Here is a 27,090-nt window from a genome sequence, read left to right as displayed (position 1 = left end):
CATATATCACAGGATCCAATTCAAACTGCTTGTTCTCACCCAAAAAGCTCTCCACAGTGCGGCACCCCGCTACATCTCCACCCTCCTCTCTGTCTATCACTCCACCCACTCTCTATGCTCTGCAAATGACTTTCGACTAACATCCACACTAATTCGAACCTCCCACTCCCAGATCCAAGACTTCTTCCGAGCTGCACCTATCCTCTGGAACGCTCTACCCCAAGAAGTGAGGATGAATCACAACTTACTCAGCTTCAGATGCACCCTAATAATGCATCTTTTTAGGGCGGCCTATCACACTCCCTAATCAAATCCAATTCACTCAGTCCCGCTACAGCTTCTCACAACACAACCCCACGTCAAACTCCATGCCACCCAAATGCATCTCAAGGTTCAGGCCAATTGGTCCAGTAAGGCATTATCTATTCCCCATTTCCTTGCGATGGCTGCATTGTCATCTATATATATAATTGCCTTATTCTTTCTGTCTGTCTGTCTTGCTCCAAAATTGTGTCGTTACAGTGACAACTTTCAGATTGGCCGCCGGGCTCGGCCTGGCCCCGCCCACCCCCACGGATTGGCCGCTCGCCTTGGCCTGGCCCCGCCCCCCACATGGATTGGCTGCTCGCCCTGACCCTCCACACGCATCGACCACTCGGCCACGCCCCTTCCCCTGAAATTCAAACGAAGCCCCGACTCCCCCAGCCCAGACATAACCTTGCGATGCTGGGATCGTGACGGAGCCGGTGTACGATGGTAACTATGATAAACATCGCGTAACTATAGGAAGTGCTTACCTTAGTTACCCGATGTGTATCATGGTTACCAGCAAACACCGCCTCCCGGTACACATGTGCAGGGAGACGGCATATGCTGCGGTCAATAATGAAGTGTCATGCAGCGGTGAAAGAGTTAAAGACACTGCAAGAGACTTCATTATAGGCAGCGGGCACCCCCAGAAGAGAGAAGACAGAAGAAAGAAGACCCCACAGTCATACTCACCAGACACCGACCGGGAGCAGGTGAGCGCATAAAGGTCCTGCAGTGGCGGAACACACACACACACACACATAAGAACAGACACACACACATCAGATCACACTCACTCACTCTCACACACACTTCACACACACATCAGATCGCATCCACACAGTCACAACATCCAGTGATATCGCTTACTTCTCGGCGGCGATACTGTGCGTTCAGTGACCTTCCAGGACCTGCTGGAGGATCACATGGCCGGAAGCATGTGGTATCTCCGGATGTTGTGAGTGTGTGAGCGCGTATGTGCGCTATCGTCAGTGTGTGTCCGTGTATGCGATCGGATGTGTGCGTGTATGCGATCGGATGTGTGCGTGTATGCGATCGGATGTGTGCATGTGTTCTGATGTGTGAGTGAATACTATCGGATCTGTGAGTGTTGGCAGAAGGCAGAGGAGCACGGCGTGCAGCACAGCTGCTGGGACCGCCCACCGGAGGGCACAGGGAGAAGTGGGGTGTGAGTGTATGCGATCAGATGTGTGCATGTATACAGTCTGATGTGTGACTGTGGAGCACGATGGGGGGTGCACAGCATGGGGGATGGAGCGCAGCTGCTGGGACCGCCCACCGGAGGGCACAGGGAGAAGTGGGGTGTGAGTGTATGCGATCAGATGTGTGCGTGTATACTGTCTGATGTGTGACTGTGGATCACGATGGGTGCGCAGCATGGGGGATGAAGCATGATGGGGGGTGCGCAGCATGGGGGATGGCGCACGATGGGGGGTGCGCAGCATGGGGGATGGAGCACAATGGAGGGTGCGCAGCATGGGGGATGGAGCACGATGGGGAGTGTGCAGCATGGGGGATGGAGCACGATGGGGAGTGCGCAGCATGGGGGATGGAGCACGATGGGGGGTGCGCAGCATGGGGGATGGAGCACAATGGGGGGTGCACAGCATGGGGGATGGAGCACGATGGGGGGTGCGCAGCATGGGGGATGGAGCACGATGGGGGGTGCGCAGCATGGGGGATGGAGAATGATGGGGGGTGCGCAGCATGGGGGATGGAGCACGATGGGGAGTGCGCAGCATGGGGGATGGAGCACGATGGGGGGTGCGCAGCATGGGGGATGGAGCACTATGGGGGTGCACACCTCCCCCCAAAACACACACACACCGTCACACGCGCACCGCACAACACACCACACATACACTGGGAACCACAAACACCGCCCTACACAGACACCCACACACACACAGACAACGCCGCACACACACAACACCCAACACACAAACACAGCGGCATACACAAATATACGCACATACCGCGCAACACACACACATAAGAACAGACACACACATATCAGATCACACTCACTCACTCTCACACACACCTCACACACACACATCAGATTGCATCCACACAGTCACAACATCCAGTGATATCGCTTACTTCTCGGCGGCGATACTGTGCGTTCAGTGACCTTCCAGGACCTGCCGGAGGATCACATGGCCGGAAGCATGTGGTATCTCCGGATGTTGTGAGTGTGTGAGCGCGTATGTGCGCTATCGTCAGTGTGTGTCCGTGTATGCGATCGGATGTGTGCGTGTATGCGATCGGATGTGTGCGTGTATGCGATCGGATGTGTGCATGTGTTATGATGTGTGAGTGAATACTATCGGATCTGTGAGTGTTGGCAGACGGCAGAGAAGCACGGCGTGCAGCACAGCTGCTGGGACCGCCCACCGGAGGGCACAGGGAGAAGTGGGGTGTGAGTGTATGCGATCAGATGTGTGCATGTATACAGTCTGATGTGTGACTGTGGAGCACGATGGGGGGTGCACAGCATGGGGGATGGAGCGCAGCTGCTGGGACCGCCCACCGGAGGACACAGGGAGAAGTGGGGTGTGAGTGTATGCGATCAGATGTGTGCGTGTATACTGTCTGATGTGTGACTGTGGATCACGATGGGTGCGCAGCATGGGGGATGAAGCATGATGGGGGGTGCGCAGCATGGGGGATGGCGCACGATGGGGGGTGCGCAGCATGGGGGATGGAGCACGATGGAGGGTGCGCAGCATGGGGGATGGAGCACGATGGGGAGTGTGCAGCATGGGGGATGGAGCACGATGGGGAGTGCGCAGCATGGGGGATGGAGCACGATGGGGGGTGCGCAGCATGGGGGATGGAGCACAATGGGGGGTGCACAGCATGGGGGATGGAGCACGATGGGGGGTGCGCAGCATGGGGGATGGAGCACGATGGGGGGTGCGCAGCATGGGGGATGGAGAATGATGGGGGGTGCGCAGCATGGGGGATGGAGCACGATGGGGAGTGCGCAGCATGGGGGATGGAGCACGATGGGGGGTGCGCAGCATGGGGGATGGAGCACTATGGGGGTGCACACCTCCCCCCAAAACACACACACACCGTCACACGCGCACCGCACAACACACCACACATACACTGGGAACCACAAACACCGCCCTACACAGACACCCACACACACACAGACAACGCCGCACACACACAACACCCAACACACAAACACAGCGGCATACACAAATATACGCACATACCGCGCAACACACACACATAAGAACAGACACACACATATCAGATCACACTCACTCACTCTCACACACACCTCACACACACACATCAGATTGCATCCACACAGTCACAACATCCAGTGATATCGCTTACTTCTCGGCGGTCTTAATCATGGAATGCGCAGAGGAAATCTCTAAGACAGTATTTAAAGTCTGTGCACAACAAGAACAGGTTGAATTAATTGGATTTGTTACCACCCAGCCCATTTAGTGTGGAGAGCACAGAGAAGAGAAAAAAAAAAAAGTGAAAGAATAGAAACTGAGACACTGCACCAAAAAGTCAGCACAACAACAGAAAATAAAGGAAAAAACACCAAAAAATATATATACATAAACTGATTAAAAACAGAAGCAACCAGAGAGATCACATGATAAGAAATATATATATGCCCGGTATAATCTGTAGTGAAGGGGCTCTTTAGAGACAAGAAAGATTTTTTTCTCCTGACAGGGACAAAAGAAGGACGGGAAAAAAAAAAAAAAAAAAAAAAAACCCATTTATTAATGTCCAAATTGCTATATAGTGAAAATTTCAATTCAAATGCTAAAGGAATAACCTTAAACCATCAAATATCCAATAATTACTACAGTATAATTTGATATAGTTATTGGTACTGAAAAGGTATGTCCTATAAAGAACAAATAATTCTGGAATTCAAGTATACTGCATAACAAAATCTCTCCTCATATTCAGACCATGCGGCATTCTCGTGCCCAATTTGAAGATCCAGAAAGATTCTCTATTAAGAATCTTTCTTCTAAGATCCCCACCCCTTTTAGGTCTGGAAACTTTTTCAATGCCTGTGAAAACAAGATTGTCCAGACATCTATTGTGAACAAAGGCAAAGTGTCTGGAAACAGCAGACACATTTACCGCAGATGTATTTAATGTGTCTGACATGTGTCTGCGTATTCTTTGTTTGAGGGGACAACTCGTGCAGCCAACATATTGAACGTGACAGGAAATACACTCAATCAAATAAACCACATTTGGGGTATTGCAGTTTATAAAGCTGTTAATGTTATAAGAAAGTCCTGTATAATTAGATGTAAATGATTTGCATTTTTTTGCATGTTTGCACGAGATGCAAAAATTGTGCCCACAGCCAAAAAAACCTGTGCAGGATAACCAATTTTTAGAGATGGCATTATCCTTGCTGCTTACAACCAAACTGGGGGATAGAATATTGGCAAGATTAGGGGCTCTTCTGGCCACAAAATTAATTTTATTTTTAGTGAAGATCCGATTTAATAAATCATCACTAAGTAAAATAGGCAGATGTTTTTGTACTATTTTTACTATATCATGGAATTGGGGAGAAAAATTCGTTGTAAACGTCACACCATTATTCCTACTAAAATTGTTCTTATTTTTGTTGTTATCTCTAAATAAATCCGATCTATCTATTTCATTAACTATAATTTTTGCCCGATCTAGACACCATTTCGGGTAGCCCCTGTGTTTGAGCTTGGTAACAGCACAGTCCATTTCCACTTGTAGAGCCTCTGGACAGGAACAGTTGCGCTTTAACCTGATAAGTTCACCAAGCGGAATATTTTTAATGACATGCGGAGAATGACATGAACTGGCCATTAAAATGGAGTTGGAATCCGTGTCCTTATGGTAAGGAAGGATCTCCACTACACTGCCCTTCCCTATCAAAGTGACATCTAGATAATTAATGCTGGTGGAATTTGTTTGAAATGTGAATTTAAGATTAAAAGAATTTTGGTTGAGATGGTTAATGAAAGAATGTGCAGTGACCTCATCCCCTCTCCATATAATTAATACATCATCTATGTAACGTGTGTAAAAAACTATATGATCTGAAAATTCATTATCTTCATTGAAAATGTAAAATTCCTCAAAAATGGCTACAACAATATTAGCAAGGGAGGGAGAGAATTTCCCTCCCATGCTAACGCCACATTTCTGCAGAAAAAACTTTTCATCAAAAGAAAAATAATTGTGCGTTAATAAAAAGTTGATTGCAGTAATGATGAAATTTTGTATGTGAATGGGATATGAACTGTGTTTTCTGAGAAACAACTGCAAACAATCAGAAGCTACATGATGTGGAATGGAAGGATAAAGACTGACAATATCACATGTCAGCCACATGTAGTTGCCCTGCCAGGATATAGAATTCAAATTATTGATAAGGGATTTAGTGTCTCTGAGAAAACCTGGCAATTCTCTAACTAAAGGCTGCAAAAAATGATCCAACCAAGCACCAAGTTTTTCACCAAGGGAACCAATGCCGGATATAATGGGCCTAAATGGAGGGGGAAAAACACCTTTATGTAGTTTAGGGAGGGCATGGTACACAGGAATCACAGGATGATCCACTGTAAGATAATCAAAAATTTTTTGTGTAAAAATGCCCCCCTCCAAACCAGCCTGAAGCATTTTATCCATCTTTACCTTGAAGAAATTAGTTGGGTCCCCTTGTAAATGTAAATACGTATGATCATCAGACAAAATGGCATGGTTCATTTTGAAATACAAAAGAGCATCCAAAACAACAACCCCTCCCCCCTTATTGCCAGGTTTTCTCAGAGACACTAAATCCCTTATCAATAATTTGAATTCTATATCCAACTACATGTGGCTGACATGTGATATTGTCAGTCTTTATCCTTCCATTCCACATCATGTAGCTTCTGATTGTTTGCAGTTGTTTCTCAGAAAACACAGTTCATATCCCATTCACATACAAAATTTCATCATTACTGCAATCAACTTTTTATTAACGCACAATTATTTTTCTTTTGATGAAAAGTTTTTTCTGCAGAAATGTGGCGTTAGCATGGGAGGGAAATTCTCTCCCTCCCTTGCTAATATTGTTGTAGCCATTTTTGAGGAATTTTACATTTTCAATGAAGATAATGAATTTTCAGATCATATAGTTTTTTACACACGTTACATAGATGATGTATTAATTATATGGAGAGGGGATGAGGTCACTGCACATTCTTTCATTAACCATCTCAACCAAAATTCTTTTAATCTTAAATTCACATTTCAAACAAATTCCACCAGCATTAATTATCTAGATGTCACTTTGATAGGGAAGGGCAGTGTAGTGGAGATCCTTCCTTACCTTCCTTCCTGCTCCAGTAAGGGGGGGAATAGGAGTGCAGGGCAGGCAAGACAGGTACTGGTAGTGGGGGACTCAATTATTAGGGGGACAGATAGGGCAATCTGTCACAAAGACAGGGATCGCCGAACAGTGTGTTGTCTTCCTGGCGCTCGAGTTTGGCACATCGCTGATCGGGTTGACAGATTACTGGGAGGGGCTGGGGAGGACCCAGCGGTCATTGTACACATTGGCACAAATGACAAAGTTAGAGGTAGGTGGAAGGTCCTTAAAGATGATTTCAGGGAATTAGGTTGTAAGCTTAAAGCATGGACCTCAAAGGTGGTATTTTCGGAAATACTACATGTGCCACGAGCCACACCAGAGAGGCAAAGAGAGATCAGGGAGGTTAACAGGTGGCTCAGGAATTGGTGTAGGAAAGAGGGTTTTGGGTTCCTGGAGAATTGGGCCGACTTTTCAGTTGGCTATAGATTCTATGCTAGGGATGGGCTGCATCTTAATGGGGAGGGTGCAGCTCTGCTGGGGCAGAAAATGGCTAGAAGGTTGGAGGAGTGTTTAAACTAGGAATGGGGGGTGAGGGTATTCACTTTATAGAAGGGGAATGTAGTGCAGATAGTGACCAGGGCACAAGTAATGAAATTGGGGGTGGTAGGGGGGGAAGGGTTAGGACAGTCAATACAGTAAACAGGAATACAGGTACAGAGTCATACGTAACGTGCATGTACACTAATGCCCGAAGCCTCACAAATAAGGTGGAGGAATTAGAATTAATATTGTTGGAAGAAAATTATGATATAGTGGGGATATCAGAGACATGGCTGGATGAGAGCTATGACTGGGCTGTTAATTTACAGGGTTATAGCCTATTCAGGAATGACCGTACAAATAAGCGAGGGGGAGGTGTGTGTCTATATGTAAAATCATCCTTAAGACCCATCCTGCGTGACAACATATGTGAGGGTACTGAGAATGTAGAGTCCCTATGGGTGGAGATAAGGGGGGGGAGAATGAATAATAAAATACTGATAGGGGTGTGTTATAAGACGCCGAATATTATGGAAGAGGTAGAGAATCTCCTCATAAAGCAAATTGATAAAGCAACGAGTCTCGGAGAGGTAATTATTATGGCGGACTTTAACTATCCTGATATAAATTGGGGAACAGAAACTTGCAGTTCCAGCAAAGGAAATAGATTTTTGATAACAATGAAAGATAATTACCTTTCACAAATGGTGCAGGACCCCACAAGAGGGGGAGCACTACTAGACCTTGTACTAACCAATAGGCCAGACCGCATATCAAATATACAAGTTGGGGGTTACTTGGGGATTAGTGATCACAAAATAATAAGTTTTCATGTATTCTTTAGTAAGATGTATAGTAGAGGGGCTACAAGGACATTAAACTTCAGGAAAGCAAATTTTAAACGGTTGAGAGATGCTCTTAGTGCAATAAACTGGGATGATGTACTAAGTAATAAAAGTACACAAAGCAAATGGGAGACTTTTATGAGCATCCTGAATAGGGCTTGTGCAGAAAATATACCCTATGGGAACAAACATGCTAGAAATAGGAGGAAACCCCTATGGCTAAATAGAGCTGTAAGGGAAGCAATAAAAGAAAAACAGAAAGCCTTAAAAGAATTAAAAAGGGTAGGTAGTGATGAGGCATTAAATAATTATAGAAAATTAAATAAAATATGTAAAAAGCAAATTAAGTTAGCTAAGTTTGAGACAGAGAGACTCATTGCGAGAGAAAGTAAAAATAATCCTAAAATATTCTTTAACTACATAAACAGTAAAAAACTGAAAAGCGATAGTGTTGGCCCCCTTAAAAATAGTCTTGGTGAAATGGTGGAAGGGGATGAGGGTAAAGCCAACCTGCTGAATGACTTTTTTTCTACGGTTTTTATACAAGAAAATGCCATGGCAGATGACATGACCAGTGATACCATAAATTCACCCTTGAATATTACCTGCTTAACCCAGCAGGAAGTACGCCGCCGCCTCGAAATCACTAAGGTTGACAAATCTCCGGGCCCGGATGGCATACACCCCAGAGTACTACAGGAATTGAGTTCTGTGATAGATAGACCATTATTTTTAATCTTCTCAGATTCCTTAATAACAGGGTCACTACCGCAGGACTGGCGCATAGCAAATGTGGTGCCAATATTCAAAAAGGGGACAAAAACTGAGCCGGGAAATTATAGGCTGGTAAGTTTAACCTCTACGGTTGGTAAAATCCTTGAGGGTTTCTTGAGAGATGCTATACTGGAGTATCTCAAGAAAAATAACCTTATGACAGAGTATCAACATGGGTTTATGAGGGATCGATACTGTCAAACTAATTTGATCAGCTTCTATGAAGAGGTAAGTTCAAGCCTGGACCAGGGAAATGCAGTGGATGTTGTGTATATGGACTTTTCAAAAGCTTTTGATACGGTGCCACACAAAAGGTTGGTACATAAAATGAGAATAATGGGGATAGGGGAAAATATGTGTAACTGGGTTAAAAACTGGCTCAGTGATAGGAAACAAAGGGTGGTTATTAATGGTACGTACTCGGACTGGGTCTCAGTTCATAGTGGGGTACCACAGGGGTCAGTATTGGGCCCGCTTCTTTTCAACATATTTATAAATGACCTTGTTGGGGGCATGCGGAGTAGAATTTCAATATTTGCAGATGATACTAAACTCGGCAGGGTAATCAATACAGAGGAGGATAATTTTATATTACAGGGAGATTTATGTAAATTGGAGGATTGGGCTGAGAAATGGCAATTGAAGCTTAATGTAGATAAATGTAAGGTCATGCACTTGGGTAGAGGAAATAACATTTATGATTATGTACTTAATTGTAGAACACTGGGTAAAACAGACACAGAAAAAGACTTGGGTGTATGGGTGGATGGTAAACTTCACTTTAGTGGACAGTGTCAGGCAACTGCTGCCAGGGCTAATAAAATAATGGGATGTATTAAAAGAGGTATAAGTGTTCATGAAAAAAATATAGTTCTACCTCTGTACAAGTCACTAGTGCGACCGCACTTAGAATACTGTGTACAATTCTGGTCACCGATGTATAAGAAGGACATAGCTGAACTGGAGAGGGTGCAGAGAAGAGCGACCAAGATTATTAGAGGAATGGGTGGGCTGCAATACCAAGACAGGTTATTACACTTGGGGTTATTTAGTCTGGAAAAACGAAGGCTTAGGGGGGATCTAATCACAATGTATAAATATATGAGGGGACAGTACAGAGACCTTTCCAAAGATCTTTTTACACCTAGGCCTGCGACTGGAACACGGGGGCATCCGCTACGTCTTGAGGAAAGAAAGTTTAATCATAATCACAGACGAGGATTCTTTACTGTACGAGCAGTGAGACTATGGAACTCTCTGCCGCATGATGTTGTAATGAGTGATTCACTACTAACATTTAAGCAGAGCCTGGACGCCTTTCTTGAAAAATTTAATATTACCAGTTATGTATATTAGATTTTATGACAGGGTATTGATCCAGGGAACTAGTCTGATTGCCGGATGTGGAGTCAGGAAGGAAATTTTTTCCCCATTGGAACTTGTTTGCCACATTGGGTTTTTTTTGCCTTCCTCTGGATCAACATGTTAGGCTACGGGTTGAACTAGATGGACTTAGAGTCTCCCTTCAACCTTAAAAACTATGATACTATGATACTATGGGTCGTCATTTCATCTTCCAACAAGACAACGACCCAAAGCACACAGCTGAGAAAACCAAGGCCTGGTTCAAGAGGGAAAAAATCAAGGTGTTGCAGTGGCCTAGTCAGTCTCCCGATCTTAACCCAATTGAAAACTTGTGGAAGGAGCTCAAGATTAAAGTCCACATGAGACACCCAAAGAACCAAGATAACTTGGAGAAGATCTGCATGGAGGAGTGGGCCAAGATAACTCCAGAGACCTGTGCCGGCCTGATCAGGTCTTATAAAAGACGATTATTAGCTGTAATTGCAAACAAGGGTTATTCCACAAAATATTAAACCTAGGGGTTGAATAATAATTGACCCACACTTTTATGTTGAAAATTTATTAAAATTTAACTGAGCAACATAACTTGTTGGTTTGTAAGATTTATGCATCTGTTAATAAATCCTGCTCTTGTTTGAAGTTTGCAGGCTCTAACTTATTTGCATCTTATCAAACCTGCTAAATCTGCAGGGGGTTGAATACTACTTGTAGGCACTGTAGGTATATTTTTGAGTAAAATGTAAATTATTTTATTCTATAAACCACTAACAACATCTAAAAATTACCAAGCAATACATTTTGTATTTATTTTCTGAAAATGAGAAATGGCCAAAAGTAGGGAATTTTTTTGGGATCAGACTACTGTTGTCTTGACCTATTTATAAGTGAACTTGCTTTAATGGTATTTCATGTTTGTTGTAATGAAAAACTAATAAACAGAAAAAACCCCCCCAAAAAATGCTTTGCTTTCAGACCTCAAATAATGCAAGAAAACCCAAGTTCAGAATCATTTAGAAACATCAATACTAATGTTTTAACTCAGGAACAGTTCAGAAATCAATATTTTGAGGAATAACCATGATTTTTAATCACAGCTTTCATACGTCTTGGCATGCTTTCTACCAGTCTTTCACACTGCTTTTAGGTGACCTTATGCCACTCCTGGCCAGTAGAATGAGGTGTACTCTGGTTAGAATTCAACTGACAGTGAAATCGACATGTAGAGAAGCAGATTTTTATAAAACTGTGCACTGGTCTCTTAATTTTTTCCAGAGCTGTATGTATAAATATATGTGTGCTCAATACAAAGCACTGGCACATTCCTTCCAAAGACAATGCTAAGGACCAGGGGACATACACTGCGAGTGGAAGAAAAGCGATTCTGGCAGTTAAATAGGAAAGGGTTCTTTATAATTAGGCTATGTGCGCACTTTGCTTTTTTTCATGCATTTCAGCAGCGTTTTGAGCTGCAGTGTTTTAATGCAAAGTTGCATGCGTTTTGATTTCCAGGCAAAGTCTATAGAAATTAGGGCTTTCCTGTGCGCACAATGCATTTACAAATGCTGCATTTTAGTTGCGGAAAATTTGTCAAAATCTCTGTGATTGAAGAAGAAACATGTCAATTGTTTTTGCCATTTTGGCAGCGTTTTAATAACATTAAACTCAATGAGAAATATCTAAACGCATATTTTTCAAGAAAGAATGTGTTTCACTTGCTTTTTACTAGCGATCTGCATGTGTTTTTGACATAATAAATGCAGGTCTTTCGGTCTCTTTCTCTCGGTCTCTATCTCTCTCTCTGTCCAGGTCGGTCTCTCGCTCCCACCCCCTCTCTCATACTCACTGATCCACGATCACCGGCGCGGCGCTGCACGGAGTTCACACTGTGGCGGCTTTTCCTCTTTTGAAAATGCAGGCCGCTCATTAATCCATCACGTATTCCCTGCTTTCTCCGCCTATGCCTATGATTGGTTGCAGTCAGACACGCCCCCACACAGAGTGACAGCTGTCTCACGGCAACCAATCAAAGCCGCCGGTGGGTGTGTCTATATCGAGCTGTTTAAAAAGTAAATAAATAATTAAAAAAAAACAACGTGCGGTCCCCCCCAATTTAGATACCAGCCAGGGTAAAGCCACACGGCTGAAGGCTGGTATTCTCAGGATGGGGAGCGCCACATTATGGGAAGCCCCCCAGCCTAACAATATCAGCCAGCAGCCGCCTGTAATTGCTGCATCCATTAGATGCGACAGTCCAGGGACTCTTCCCGGCTCATCCCGAATTGCCCTGGTGCGGTGGCAAACGGGGTAATAAGGAGTTAATGGCAGCAGCCCATAGCTGCCACTAAGTCCTAGGTTAATCATGGCAGGCGTCTCCCCGAGATACCTTCTATGATTAACCTGTAAGTTAAAGAAAATAAACACACACAACCAAAAAATCCTTTATTTGTAATGAAAGACAAAAAAAACCCTCTTTCACCACTTTATTAATCCCTCAAAAAGAACTCCAGGTCCGACGTAATCCACGCAAGGTCCCACGATGCTTCCAGCTCTGCTACATTGGAAGCTGACAGAGAACGCCAGTAGAACACCGCCGCTCCTGTGAGCTCCATGCAGCAACTGAAGTGAGTCGCGCGATCAGCTCTGCTATCACTGAGGTTACCCGCAGCCACCGCTCTCAGGTGGAGGACTGCAGCTGTGGCCGCAAGTAACCCGAGTGAAAGCACAGCTAATCGCGCGGCCCATTGCAGTCACTCAGGGGATTTGCGATCACAGATGAGTCCTTAACGTGTGACCGCAAATCAGGCTGGGACAGAGAGAGAGAAAGCCACATAATAATAATAATAATAATAATGATGTCAGTGAAATCAGGTCAAGCTCTGACATCACTGTTGCGGACTCCTGTGTCTTGACACTTACCTCGGAGGTTCATCTGAGTTTATGACAGCACACAGAGACAGAGCCGCGGATGACAATGAAGTTCGGTGCAGTTCATCCGAGTTCATTCTCATCGCCTGAATCTGTCTGTGTCTGCTGTTAGCAGACATGTAGCAGAGCTGAATCGCCGGGGGAACGCACTGACAAAAATGCATCCAAAACGCATGTAAAATGCACGCAAAATGCATCTAAAATACATGCGTTTTGGATGCTTTTTTTTTGTCAACACGCAGCATCACGTCTGCCAGAGGGTGCGTTCTTTTCCACACTGGTCAGGACGCAACGTGCGTACATAGCCTTAGAGTAGTCAGATTGAGGAATCTCCTACCACAAGAGGTGGTAATGGCTGACACTATATAAACTTTTAAAAAATGGCTGGATGATTTCCTCAGTACACACAACATTATTAGTTATAAAAGATTTAATGACAAAATATATAATTGGTGGAGGAAGGTTGAACTAGATGGACCTAGGTCTTTTTTCAACCTATGTAACCAAACTTTTTGGAGGGCCATAAGGTGGCCCTCATTCATACATTTGGGAGTGTACTCTCATACATTTTGTAGGGCAGCACAGTGGATCAGTGGTTATCACTACAGTCTCTGGATACACTGCGCACAAGATGAAGTCTATGGATCTCTTTTTTTTCTTTTTGAGCCTCCTCCTCCTTCTCCACCATGTCCACAGACTCATCATGTGGCCATCAACCGTAAATTTTGAAGGGCAATAAGGCAGTACTCATATTTTTGGGAGGGCCCTCTTTCATACATTTGGTAGTGCAGCACAGTGGCTCAGTGTTTAGCGCTGCTGTCTCTGGACACACTGCACACAAGATAGTGTCTGTGGATATTATTTATTTTTTTGGCCTCTTCCTTCTCTACCATATCAACAGATTCATCCGGTGGCCCTCAACCATAATTTTTGGAAGGCCATCAGGTGCCCCATACTTATACATTTGGGAAGGCTCTCTCCTATACATTTTGTAGGGCAGCACAGTTACTTAGTGGTTAGCACTGCAGTCTCTGGACACACTGTGCACAATATGGCATCTGCTGATCTTAATTTATATTTTTTGCCTACTCCTGCTTCTCCACTATATCCATGGACTCATCTTGTGGCCTTCAACCATAATTTTTTGTAGGGTCATCAGGTGGCCCTGACTCATACAATTGGTTGGACAATTTATCATACATTTGGGAGGGCCCTCAGGTTGCCCTCTACCAGAAATTTGGGAGGGTCCTCTCTCATACATAATTTAATTTTTATTTATATCATAACATATTCCACAGCCCTTTGCAATACCAGCTACAACATTGCCCATCGGTATTCCGCTCAGCCTCTGCACATAAGAGCTGATGACTGAGTATGGATATCTAACAAGCTTCTACAAAAGTTTGAGGAATCAACCAAGAGAGTGATGATAATATAATCAGGTTAATCATACTACTTCTATGTCTACTCAAATGCACCCTGCTCACAATTAAAGAGGAAGCGATTCATGTGAATAACATAGAGATGGAGGAAGAAACTATACAGAGTTCTACATGCTCGCCAATCTCCTGTCAAGGATACAGGAGTAGATACCTCCTGCCCTGCATCTGTCAAGACAATCAGCAACATTCTCTGATTTTTTTTGTCTTAGCCCAATGCTCAGGTGTCCCTAGCCAAGGAATGAACACAATCAAATATACACAACTGCCCTGAAAATTATGCAGTTTAAGCTTGTGAACATTGATTCTTTCCGCAAACCTCCTGGCAGCGGTCGTCTTTAAGTACCTGCTCTCCAGCTGCCACTATTTTTCGCTTGCACCAGCACGTGTCTCATAACAAGTTATGCAGCTTCTCAGGATGCCATTTTGTGGGATTGATAAGGTTGTCTTTTTATAGCTTCAGGAGACCCATAGTAAAAAAAAAACCCTCTAACATAAACTACTACACACATTAGATTCTTGCATAGCATATGGAGCAAATGGGTATCCTTTCAATAGGGTGGCTAGATTACTCTATGTTTTCAATATTCTGATGGTGAAAAAATAAACTTGATTACACCAATAGTTATTATTCAACATTTGTATTTGAATCTCTGTTTCAAGTAACACAAGTTAATATTAATTCTATATTTCTATCAAAAACAAAACACTCCGATTTTCTATGTCGTTTGATGTTTACTCACCAGAAGCCCCAGTAATATCCATAGCTTTAAGGTTTCTTGCCTTTATGACAGTAATGGTAAGTCTTCCAGCTGTAGGGAGGTAGCATAGGGAAAACATCAAGTCACCAAGGTCAACATTATCCTAAGAAACAGAAAAAGCAAAACAAATTTTCAGTATCTAAATAGTTCAAGATGGGGCAATTTAAACCATTCCTGACAAAGATAATTTTACTGCCTGGAAGATTAACTGCTTCTTGATTACCAATAGACATAAAAAAAGTACAGCTATTTTATATTTGAAGCTAAGTGTGGACATATCATTGCTGCAATGTGTGTAGCCGCACAGAGGTCCAGGAGGTAAGAATACCCACTTTCTCTCTCAAATCAGCAAGAAGGTAGCATCACAGACACAACGAGGGGTCCATATAATATTCTTGCACAGTGGTCCTCTTCAATCTTTGTTTAAGGGCTCCGCCACACATCCGTGAAAAACGTGCGTGTTTGGTCCGTTTCCGTGTATACTGGAGACACGGCCAAACGTGCACCAATGTTACTATATCTCATCGGTTACATTTGCGTTTTTGGTTATGTCCGTTAGTCCGTCTCCGTGATGCGTTTTGTGGGCCGTGTCAAACGCCAGCATGTCCGTTTTATTCACGCAACACGCAGCACGGACCCAATGAAAGTCAATGGGTCTGTGCGCACGTCCGAGTGACACGGACGCATCTCTGTTTGTTCCCTGTATGTTTTGTGTTTTTTTCATGTGATGTCAGTCTTTTTTCTTTTTATGTTTGGTTCTCTCCCTCAGTCCGTCAGTCGGTCTCTATGTCTGTCTGTCCCTCTAGCTGTCTGTCGGTCAGTTCCCCCCCCTCTCTCATACTTACCATTCCCCGATCTCCGGCGCGGCGCTGCACGGCTGTTATAAAAACTCCGGCGGCTTTTCCTCTTTTGAAAAAGCCGGCCGCCCATTAATCAATCTCGTATTCCCTGCTTTCCCCGCCCACCGGCGGCTGTGATTGGTTGCAGTGAGACACGCCCACCACGCTGAGTGACAGGTGTCACACTGCACCCAATCACAGCAGCCGGTGGGCGTGTCTATACTGTGCATTAAAATAAATAAATAAATAATTAAAAAAACCGGCGTGCGGTCCCCCCCCATTTTAATACCAGCCAGATAAAGCCATACGGCTGAAGGCTGGTATTCTCAGGATGGGGAGCTCCACGTTATGGGGGGCCCCCCACCCTAACAATATCAGTCAGCAGCCGCCCAGAATTGCCGCATACATTATATGCGACAGTTCTGGGGCTGTACCCGGCTCTTCCCGATTTGCCCTGGTGCGTTGGCAAATCGGGGTAATAAGGAGTTATTGGCAGCCCATAGCTGCCAATAAGTCCTAGATTAATCATGTCAGGCGTCTATGAGACACCTTCCATGATTAATCTGTAAGTTACAGTAAAAAAAACACACGCCCGAAAAATCCTTTATTAGAAATAAAAAACACAAACAAATTCCCTCATTACCAATTTATTAACCCCCGCAAACCCTCCATGTCCGGCGTCATCCAGGATGGTCCAGCGTCGCATCCAGCTCTGCTGCATGGAGCTGACAGGAGCAGCAGAAGACACCGCCGCTCCGGTCACCTCCACGCAGCTAATGAGATGAGTAGCGCGATCAGCTGCTGTCACTGAGGTTACCCGCGGCCACCGCTGGATCCAGCGGTGGCCGCGAGTTACCTGACTGACAGTTCAGCTGATCGCGCTACTCATCTCATTAGCTGCGTGGAGGTGACCGGAGCGGCGGTGTCTTCTGCTGCTCCTGTCAGCTCCATGCAGCAGAGCTGGATGCGACGCTGGACCATCCTGGATGACGCCGGACATGGAGGGTTTGCGGGGGTTAATAAATTGGTAATGAGGGAATTTGTTTGTGTTTTTTATTTCTAATAAAGGATTTTTCGGGCGTGTGTTTTTTTTACTGTAACTTACAGATTAATCATGGAAGGTGTCTCATAGACGCCTGACATGATTAATCTAGGACTTATTGGCAGCTATGGGCTGCCAATAACTCCTTATTACCCCGATTTGCCAACGCACCAGGGTAAATCGGGAAGAGCCGGGTACAGCCCCAGAACTGTCGCATATAATGTATGCGGCAATTCTGGGCGGCTGCTGACTGATATTGTTAGGGTGGGGGGCCCCCCATAACGTGGAGCTCCCCATCCTGAGAATACCAGCCTTCAGCCGTATGGCTTTATCTGGCTGGTATTAAAATGGGGGGGACCGCACGCCGGTTTTTTTAATTATTTATTTATTTATTTTAATGCACAGTATAGACACGCCCACCGGCTGCTGTGATTGGGTGCAGTGTGACACCTGTCACTCAGCGTGGTGGGCGTGTCTCACTGCAACCAATCACAGCCGCCGGTGGGCGGGGAAAGCAGGGAATACGAGATTGATTAATGGGCGGCCGGCTTTTTCAAAAGAGGAAAAGCCGCCGGAACAGTGTGAACGCCGTGCAGCGCCGGTGATCAGGGAACGGTGAGTATGAGAGAGGGGGGGACACTTCAGTCACTCGGGGGATTAGTGGTCACCGGTGAATCCTTCACAGGTGACCGCTAATCAGTACACAGCACAAAGACAGAGCCGCAGCATGACAATGAACTCTGGTGAAGTTCACCCGAGTTCATTCTCATCCCGCTACTCTGTCTTCCGACATGTAGTAACGACATTTTGCATCACACACGTACATTTCACACGGACAACACATACACATGTCAGTTATTTCACTCACGCACACACGGACATTCCACACGCACATACGGCTAGCATACGGGATACACACGCAGGCCACACATACCATAAAAACGGACCTAAAAAACGGAAAACGGACCCGAAAAACGGCCCGTTTTACACGGACGTGGTTTTCACGGATGTGTGGCGGAGCCCTAACACTGTTTGAAGTATTCACTAAGTTTAGAAAGTAGAAAAAATGCAAAACAAAATGCTTTTCTACTGAAAAATGAAAAATAAGAAACAAGGAAGGACTCTTTTCAAATGTCTAACCCTTATGAAATATTTATATTTAGCCTGATTACAAATTGATATATACTATTCATTCTGCCACATAGTGTACTGGAAAATGGTGGAAAAACAATCCACATTTTGTAAAATTGCAAAAAAAAGTTAATTCTACAATGCATTTTTTTTCTTTCTATATTCTTTACCATGATCACTATATGGTAAAACTGGCCTGGCAGTGCGATTCCCAAAGTCAGTACAAGTTTGTACATACCATACAGGAATAGTTTTTTTTTTAACTTAAGTGGTGAGAAAAATGACGAAATTTGTAAAAAAAAAAAAAAAAAAAAAAAAAATGGCACTTTTGTAGTCTTCTACATTTTTTTTTGTATTTGGAGCTTTGTGTGGGCTTATTTTTTGGACAAAAAGCTGATGTTTTCAATTGTACCATTATAGTGTAGATGATATGTTTTGATCGCTTTTTATTGCATTTTATCGCAATGCTGCGGCAACCAATGAAGTCCAACAGCCACTTTTAGGATGCCACTAAGTTTCCTCAGTGTTTGCTATTTTAATGGCTTAGTAAAAATGAGCTTGAGGGTGCAATGCAGAGGTGCTGGAAATTGCTTGGCACCAGTGGGACACTAATGGAGTCCAACAGCCACTTTTTGGATGCTATTAAGTTCCCTCAGTGTTTTCTATTATAATGGCTTAGTAAAAATGAGCTTGAGGGTGCAATGCAGAGGTGCTGGAAATTGCTTGGCACCAGTGGGACACTAATGGAGTCCAACAGCCACTTTTTGGATGCTATTAAGTTCCCTCAGTGTTTTCTATTATAATGGCTTAGTAAAAATGAGCTTGAGGGTGCAATGCAGAGGTGCTGGAAATTGCTTGGCACCAGTGGGACACTAATGGAGTCCAACAGCCACTTTTAGGATGCCACTAAGTTTCCTCAGTGTTTGCTATTATAATGGCTTGGTAAAAATGAGCTTGAGGGTGCAATGCAGAGGTGCTGGAAATTGCTTGGCACCAGTGGGACACAAATGAAGTCCAACAGCCACTTTTTGGATGCCACTAAGTTTCCTCGGTGTTTGCTATTATAATGGCTTAGGAAAAATGAGCTTGAGGGTGCAATGCAGAGGTGCTGGAAATTACTTGGCACCAGTGAGACACTAATGGAGTCCAACAGCCACTTTTAGGATGCCACTAAGTTTCCTTACTGTTTGCTATTATAATGGCTTAGTAAAAATGAGCTTGAGGGTGCAATGCAGAGGTGCTTGAAATTGCTTGGCACCAGTGGGACAGTAATGGAGTCCAACAGCCACTTTTTGGATGCTATTAAGTTCCCTCAGTGTTTTCTATTATAATGGCTTAGTAAAAATGAGCTTGAGCGTGCAATGCAGAGGTGCTGGAAATTGCTTGGCACCAGTGGGACACTAATGGAGTCCAACAGCCACTTTTAGGATGCCACTAAGTTTCCTCAGTGTTTGCTATTTTAATGGCTTAGTAAAAATGAGCTTGAGGGTGCAATGCAGAGGTGCTGGAAATTACTTGGCACCAGTGGGACACTAATGGAGTCCAACAGCCACTTTTTGGATGTTATTAAGTTCACTCAGTGTTTTCTATTATAATGGCTTAGTAAAAATGAGCTTGAGGGTGCAATGCAGAGGTGCTGGAAATTGCTTGGCACCAGTGGGACACTAATGGAGTCCAACAGCCACTTTTAGGATGCCACTAAGTTTCCTCAGTGTTTGCTATTATAATGGCTTAGTAAAAATGAGCTTGAGGGTGCAATGCAGAGGTGCTGGAAATTGCTTGGCACCAGAGGGACACTAATGGAGTCCAACAGCCACTTTTAGGATGCCACTAAGTTTGGTAAAAATGAGCTTGAGGGTGCAATGCAGAGGTGCTGGAAATTGCTTGGCACCAGTGGGACACTAATGGAGTCCAACAGCCACTTTTAGGATGCCACTAAGTTTCCTCAGTGTTTGCTATTATAATGGCTTAGTAAAAATGAGCTTGAGGGTGCAATGCAGAGGTGCTGGAAATTGCTTGGCACCAGTGGGACACTAATGGAGTCCAACAGCCACTTTTAGGATACCACTAAGTTTCCTTACTGTTTGCTATTATAATGGCTTAGTAAAAATGAGCTTGAGGGTGCAATGCAGAGGTGCTTGAAATTGCTTGGCCCCAGTGGGACACTAATGGAGTCCAACAGCCACTTTTTGGATGCTATTAAGTTCCCTCAGTGTTTTCTATTATAATGGCTTAGTAAAAATGAGCTTGAGGGTGCAATGCAGAGGTGCTGGAAATTGCTTGGCACCAGTGGGACACAAATGGAGTCCAACAGCCACTTTTAGGATGCCACTAAGTTTCCTCAGTGTTTGCTATTTTAATGGCTTAGTAAAAATGAGCTTGAGGGTGCAATGCAGAGGTGCTGGAAATTACTTGGCACCAGTGGGACAGTAATGGAGTCCAACGGCCACTTTTTGGATGTTATTAAGTTCACTCAGTGTTTTCTATTATAATGGCTTAGTAAAAATGAGCTTGAGGGTGCAATGCAGAGGTGCTGGAAATTGCTTGGCACCAGTGGGACACTAATGGAGTCCAACAGCCACTTTTAGGATGCCACTAAGTTTCCTCTGTGTTTGCTATTATAATGGCTTAGTAAAAATGAGCTTGAGGGTGCAATGCAGAGGTGCTGGAAATTGCTTGGCACCAGAGGGACACTAATGGAGTCCAACAGCCACTTTTAGGATGCCACTAAGTTTGGTAAAAATGAGCTTGAGGGTGCAATGCAGAGGTGCTGGAAATTGCTTGGCACCAGTGGGACACTAATGAAGTCCAACAGCCACTTTTTGGATGCCACTAAGTTTCCTCAGTGTTTGCTATTATAATGGCTTAGTAAAAATGAGCTTGAGGGTGCAATGCAGAGGTGCTGGAACTTGCTAGGCAGCAGTGGGGTACTAGTGGAGTCCACCAGACACTTTTTGGATGCCACTAAGTTTCCTCAGTGTTTGCTATTATAATGGCTTAGTAAAAATGAGCTTGAGGGTGCAATGCAGAGGTGCTGGAAATTGCTTGGCACCAGTGGGACACTAATGGAGTCCAACAGCCACTTTTAGGATGCCACTAAGTTTCCTTACTGTTTGCTATTATAATGGCTTAGTAAAAATGAGCTTGAGGGTGCAATGCAGAGGTGCTTGAAATTGCTTGGCCCCAGTGGGACACTAATGGAGTCCAACAGCCACTTTTTGGATGCTATTAAGTTCCCTCAGTGTTTTCTATTATAATGGCTTATTAAAAATGAGCTTGAGGGTGCAATGCAGAGGTGCTGGAAATTGCTTGGCACCAGTGGGACACTAATGAAGTCCAACAGCCACTTTTTGGATGCCACTAAGTTTCCTCAGTGTTTGCTATTATAATGGCTTAGTAAAAATGAGCTTGAGGGTGCAATGCAGTGGTTCTGCAAATTGCTTGGCACCAGTGGGACACTAATGGAGTCCAACAGCCACTTTTTGGATGCTATTAAGTTCCCTCAGTGTTTTCTATTATAATAGCTTAGTAAAAATGAGCTTGAGGGTGCAATGCAGAGGTGCTGGAAATTGCTTGGCACCAGTGGGACACTAATGGAGTCCAACAGCCACTTTTAGGATGCCACTAAGTTTTCTCAGTGTTTGCTATTATAATGGCTTAGTAAAAATGAACAGGAGGGTGGAATGCAGAGGTGCTGGAAATCGCTTAGCACCAGTGTGACACTAATGGAGTCCAACAGCCACTTTTTGGATGCTATTAAGTTCCCTCAGTGCTTTCTATTATAATGGCTTAGTAAAAATGAGCTTGAGGGTGCAATGCAGAGGTGCTGGAAATTGCTTGGCACCAGTGGGACACTAATGGAGTCCAACAGCCACTTTTTGGATGCTATTAAGTTCACTCAGTGTTTTCTATTATAATGGCTTAGTAAAAATGAGCTTGAGGGTGCAATGCAGAGGTGCTGGAAATTGCTTGGCACCAGTGGGACACTAATGGAGTCCAACAGCCACTTTTAGGATGCCACTAAGTTTCCTCAGTGTTTGCTATTATAATGGCTTAGTAAAAATGAGCTTGAGGGTGCAATGCAGAGGTGCTGGAAATTGCTTGGCACCAGAGGGACACTAATGGAGTCCAACAGCCACTTTTTGGATGCTATTAAGTTCCCTCAGTGTTTTCTATTATAATGGCTTAGTAAAAATGAGCTTGAGGGTGCAATGCAGAGGTGCTGGAAATTGCTTGGCACCAGTGGGACACAAATGGAGTCCAACAGCCACTTTTAGGATGCCACTAAGTTTCCTCAGTGTTTGCTATTTTAATGGCTTAGTAAAAATGAGCTTGAGGGTGCAATGCAGAGGTGCTGGAAATTACTTGGCACCAGTGGGACAGTAATGGAGTCCAACGGCCACTTTTTGGATGCTATTAAGTTCACTCAGTGTTTTCTATTATAATGGCTTAGTAAAAATGAGCTTGAGGGTGCAATGCAGAGGTGCTGGAAATTGCTTGGCACCAGTGGGACACTAATGGAGTCCAACAGCCACTTTTAGGATGCCACTAAGTTTCCTCTGTGTTTGCTATTATAATGGCTTAGTAAAAATGAGCTTGAGGGTGCAATGCAGAGGTGCTGGAAATTGCTTGGCACCAGAGGGACACTAATGGAGTCCAACAGCCACTTTTAGGATGCCACTAAGTTTGGTAAAAATGAGCTTGAGGGTGCAATGCAGAGGTGCTGGAAATTGCTTGGCACCAGTGGGACACTAATGAAGTCCAACAGCCACTTTTTGGATGCCACTAAGTTTCCTCAGTGTTTGCTATTATAATGGCTTAGTAAAAATGAGCTTGAGGGTGCAATGCAGAGGTGCTGGAACTTGCTAGGCAGCAGTGGGGTACTAGTGGAGTCCACCAGACACTTTTTGGATGCCACTAAGTTTCCTCAGTGTTTGCTATTATAATGGCTTAGTAAAAATGAGCTTGAGGGTGCAATGCAGAGGTGCTGGAAATTGCTTGGCACCAGTGGGACACTAATGGAGTCCAACAGCCACTTTTAGGATGCCACTAAGTTTCCTTACTGTTTGCTATTATAATGGCTTAGTAAAAATGAGCTTGAGGGTGCAATGCAGAGGTGCTTGAAATTGCTTGGCCCCAGTGGGACACTAATGGAGTCCAACAGCCACTTTTTGGATGCTATTAAGTTCCCTCAGTGTTTTCTATTATAATGGCTTATTAAAAATGAGCTTGAGGGTGCAATGCAGAGGTGCTGGAAATTGCTTGGCACCAGTGGGACACTAATGAAGTCCAACAGCCACTTTTTGGATGCCACTAAGTTTCCTCAGTGTTTGCTATTATAATGGCTTAGTAAAAATGAGCTTGAGGGTGCAATGCAGTGGTTCTGCAAATTGCTTGGCACCAGTGGGACACTAATGGAGTCCAACAGCCACTTTTTGGATGCTATTAAGTTCCCTCAGTGTTTTCTATTATAATAGCTTAGTAAAAATGAGCTTGAGGGTGCAATGCAGAGGTGCTGGAAATTGCTTGGCACCAGTGGGACACTAATGGAGTCCAACAGCCACTTTTAGGATGCCACTAAGTTTTCTCAGTGTTTGCTATTATAATGGCTTAGTAAAAATGAACAGGAGGGTGGAATGCAGAGGTGCTGGAAATCGCTTAGCACCAGTGTGACACTAATGGAGTCCAACAGCCACTTTTTGGATGCTATTAAGTTCCCTCAGTGCTTTCTATTATAATGGCTTAGTAAAAATGAGCTTGAGGGTGCAATGCAGAGGTGCTGGAAATTGCTTGGCACCAGTGGGACACTAATGGAGTCCAACAGCCACTTTTTGGATGCTATTAAGTTCACTCAGTGTTTTCTATTATAATGGCTTAGTAAAAATGAGCTTGAGGGTGCAATGCAGAGGTGCTGGAAATTGCTTGGCACCAGTGGGACACTAATGGAGTCCAACAGCCACTTTTAGGATGCCACTAAGTTTCCTCAGTGTTTGCTATTATAATGGCTTAGTAAAAATGAGCTTGAGGGTGCAATGCAGAGGTGCTGGAAATTGCTTGGCACCAGAGGGACACTAATGGAGTCCAACAGCCACTTTTAGGATGCCACTAAGTTTGGTAAAAATGAGCTTGAGGGTGCAATGCAGAGGTGCTGGAAATTGCTTGGCACCAGTGGGACACTAATGAAGTCTAACAGCCACTTTTTGGATGCCACTAAGTTTCCTCAGTGTTTGCTATTATAATGGCTTAGTAAAAATGAGCTTGAGGGTGCAATGCAGAGATGCTGGAACTTGCTTGGCAGCAGTGGGGTACTAGTGGAGTCCACCAGACACTTTTTGGATGCCACTAAGTTTCCTCAGTGTTTGCTATTATAATGGCTTAGTAAAAATGAGCTTGAGGGTGCAATGCAGAGGTGCTGGAAATTGCTTGGCACCAGTGGGACACTAATGGAGTCCAACAGCCACTTTTAGGATGCCACTAAGTTTCCTTACTGTTTGCTATTATAATGGCTTAGTAAAAATGAGCTTGAGGGTGCAATGCAGAGGTGCTTGAAATTGCTTGGCCCCAGTGGGACACTAATGGAGTCCAACAGCCACTTTTTGGATGCCACTAAGTTTCCTCAGTGTTTGCTATTATAATGGCTTAGTAAAAATGAGCTTGAGGGTGCAATGCAGTGGTTCTGCAAATTGCTTGGCACCAGTGGGACACTAATGGAGTCCAACAGCCTTCTGTAGGATGCCACTAAGTTTCCTCAGTGTTTGCTATTATAATGGCTTGGTAAAAATGAGCTTGAGGGTGCAATGCAGAGGTGCTGGAAATTGCTTGGCACCAGTGGGACACTAATGAAGTCCAACAGCCACTTTTTGGATGCCACTAAGTTTCCTCAGTGTTTGCTATTATAATGGCTTAGTAAAAATGAGCTTGAGGGTGCAATGCAGTGGTTCTGCAAATTGCTTGGCACCAGTGGGACACTAATGGAGTCCAACAGCCTTCTGTAGAATGCCACTAAGTTTCCTCAGTGTTTGCTATTATAATGGCTTGGTAAAAATGAGCTTGAGGGTGCAATGCAGAGGTGCTGGAAATTGCTTGGCACCAGTGGGGTACTACTGGAGTCCAACAGACACTTTTTGGATGCCACTAAGTTTCCTCAGTGTTTGCTATTATAATGGCTTAGTAAAATTGAGCTTGAGGGTGCAATGCAGAGGTGCTCGAAATTGCTTGGCACCAGTGGGACAGTAATGGAGTCCAACAGCCACTTTTAGGATGCCACTAAGTTTCCTTACTGTTTGCTATTATAATGGCTTAGTGAAAATGAGCTTGAGGGTGCAATGCAGAGGTTCTTGAAATTGCTTGGCACCAGTGGGACACTAATGGAGTTCAACAGCCACTTTTAGGATGCCACTAAGTTTCCTCAGTGTTTGCTATTATAATGGCTTAGTCAAAATGAGCTTGAGGGTGCAATGCAGTGGTTCTGCAAATTGCTTGGCACCAGTGGGACACTAATGGAGTCCAACAGTCTTCTGTAGGATGCCACTAAGTTTCCTCAGTGTTTGCTATTATAATGGCTTAGTAAAATTGAGCTTGAGGGTGCAATGCAGAGGTGCTGGAAATTGCTTGGCACCAGTGGGACACTAATGGAGTCTAACAGCCACTTGTAGGATGCCACTAAGTTTCCTTACTGTTTGCTATTATAATGGCTTGGTAAAAATGAGCCTGAGGGTGCAATGCAGAGGTGCTGGAAATTGCTTGGCACCAGTGGGACACTAAAGAAGTCCAACAGCCACTTTTTGGATGCCACTAAGTTTCCTCAGTGTTTGCTATTATAATGGCTTAGTAAAAATGAGCTTGAGGGTGCAATGCAGAGGTGCTGGAAATTGCTTGGCACCAGTGGGACACTAATGGAGTCCAACAGCCACTTTTAGGATGCCACTAAGTTTCCTCAGTGTTTGCTATTATAATGGCTTAGTAAAAATGAGCTTGAGAGTGCAATGCAGAGGTGCTGGAAATTGGTTGGCACCAGTGGGACACGAATGGAGTCCAACAGCCACTTTTAGGATGCCACTAAGTTTCCTCAGCGTTTGCTATTATAATGGCTTGGTAAAAATGAGCTTGAGGGTGCAATGCAAAGGTGCTGGAAATTGCTTGGCACCAGTGGGACACTAATGAAGTCCAACAGCCACTTTTAGGATGCCACTAAGTTTCCTCAGTGTTTGCTATTATAATGGCTTGGTAAAAATGAGATTGAGGGTGCAATGCAAAGGTGCTGGAAATTGCTTGGCACCAGTGGGACACTAATGAAGTCCAACAGCCACTTTTTGGATGCCACTAAGTTTCCTCAGTGTTTGCAATTATAATGGCTTAGTAAAAATGAGCTTGAGGGTGCAATGCAGTGGTTCTGCAAATTGCTTGGCACCAGTGGGACACTAATGGAGTCCAACAGCCTTCTGTAGGATGCCACTAAGTTTCCTCAGTGTTTGCTATTATAATAGCTTGGTAAAAATGAGCTTGAGGGTGCAATGCAGAGGTGCTGGAAATTGCTTGGCACCAGTGGGACACTAATGAAGTCCAATAGCCACTTTTTGGATGCCACTAAGTTTCCTCGGTGTTTTCTATTATAATGGCTTAGTAAAAATGAGCTTGAGGGTGCAATGCAGAGGTGCTGGAAATTGCTTGGCACCAGTGGGGTACTAGTGGAATCCAACAGACACTTTTTGGATGCCACTAAGTTTCCTCAGTGTTTGCTATTATAATAG

General features: G+C 44.3%; 1 protein-coding gene across 1 annotated transcript in view; it reads right to left on the bottom strand.

Moving 5' to 3' along the window:
- The window catches only part of SYT9 (synaptotagmin 9), a 1,761,445-nt gene that overhangs the window by 766,871 nt on the left and 967,484 nt on the right, over positions 1-27,090 (bottom strand). Inside the window, exon 4 of the mRNA XM_075325638.1 lies at positions 15,311-15,431. Within this exon, the coding sequence (XP_075181753.1) occupies positions 15,311-15,431 (121 nt within the window). The remainder of the gene's footprint in view (positions 1-15,310; positions 15,432-27,090) is intronic.

The sequence above is a fragment of the Anomaloglossus baeobatrachus genome, chromosome 10, assembly GCF_048569485.1.
Source record: "Anomaloglossus baeobatrachus isolate aAnoBae1 chromosome 10, aAnoBae1.hap1, whole genome shotgun sequence".
Classification (NCBI taxonomy): Eukaryota; Metazoa; Chordata; class Amphibia; order Anura; family Aromobatidae; genus Anomaloglossus; species Anomaloglossus baeobatrachus.
Note: the sequence above shows the minus strand (reverse complement) of the source record. Positions and strands in the feature narration are given on the sequence as shown.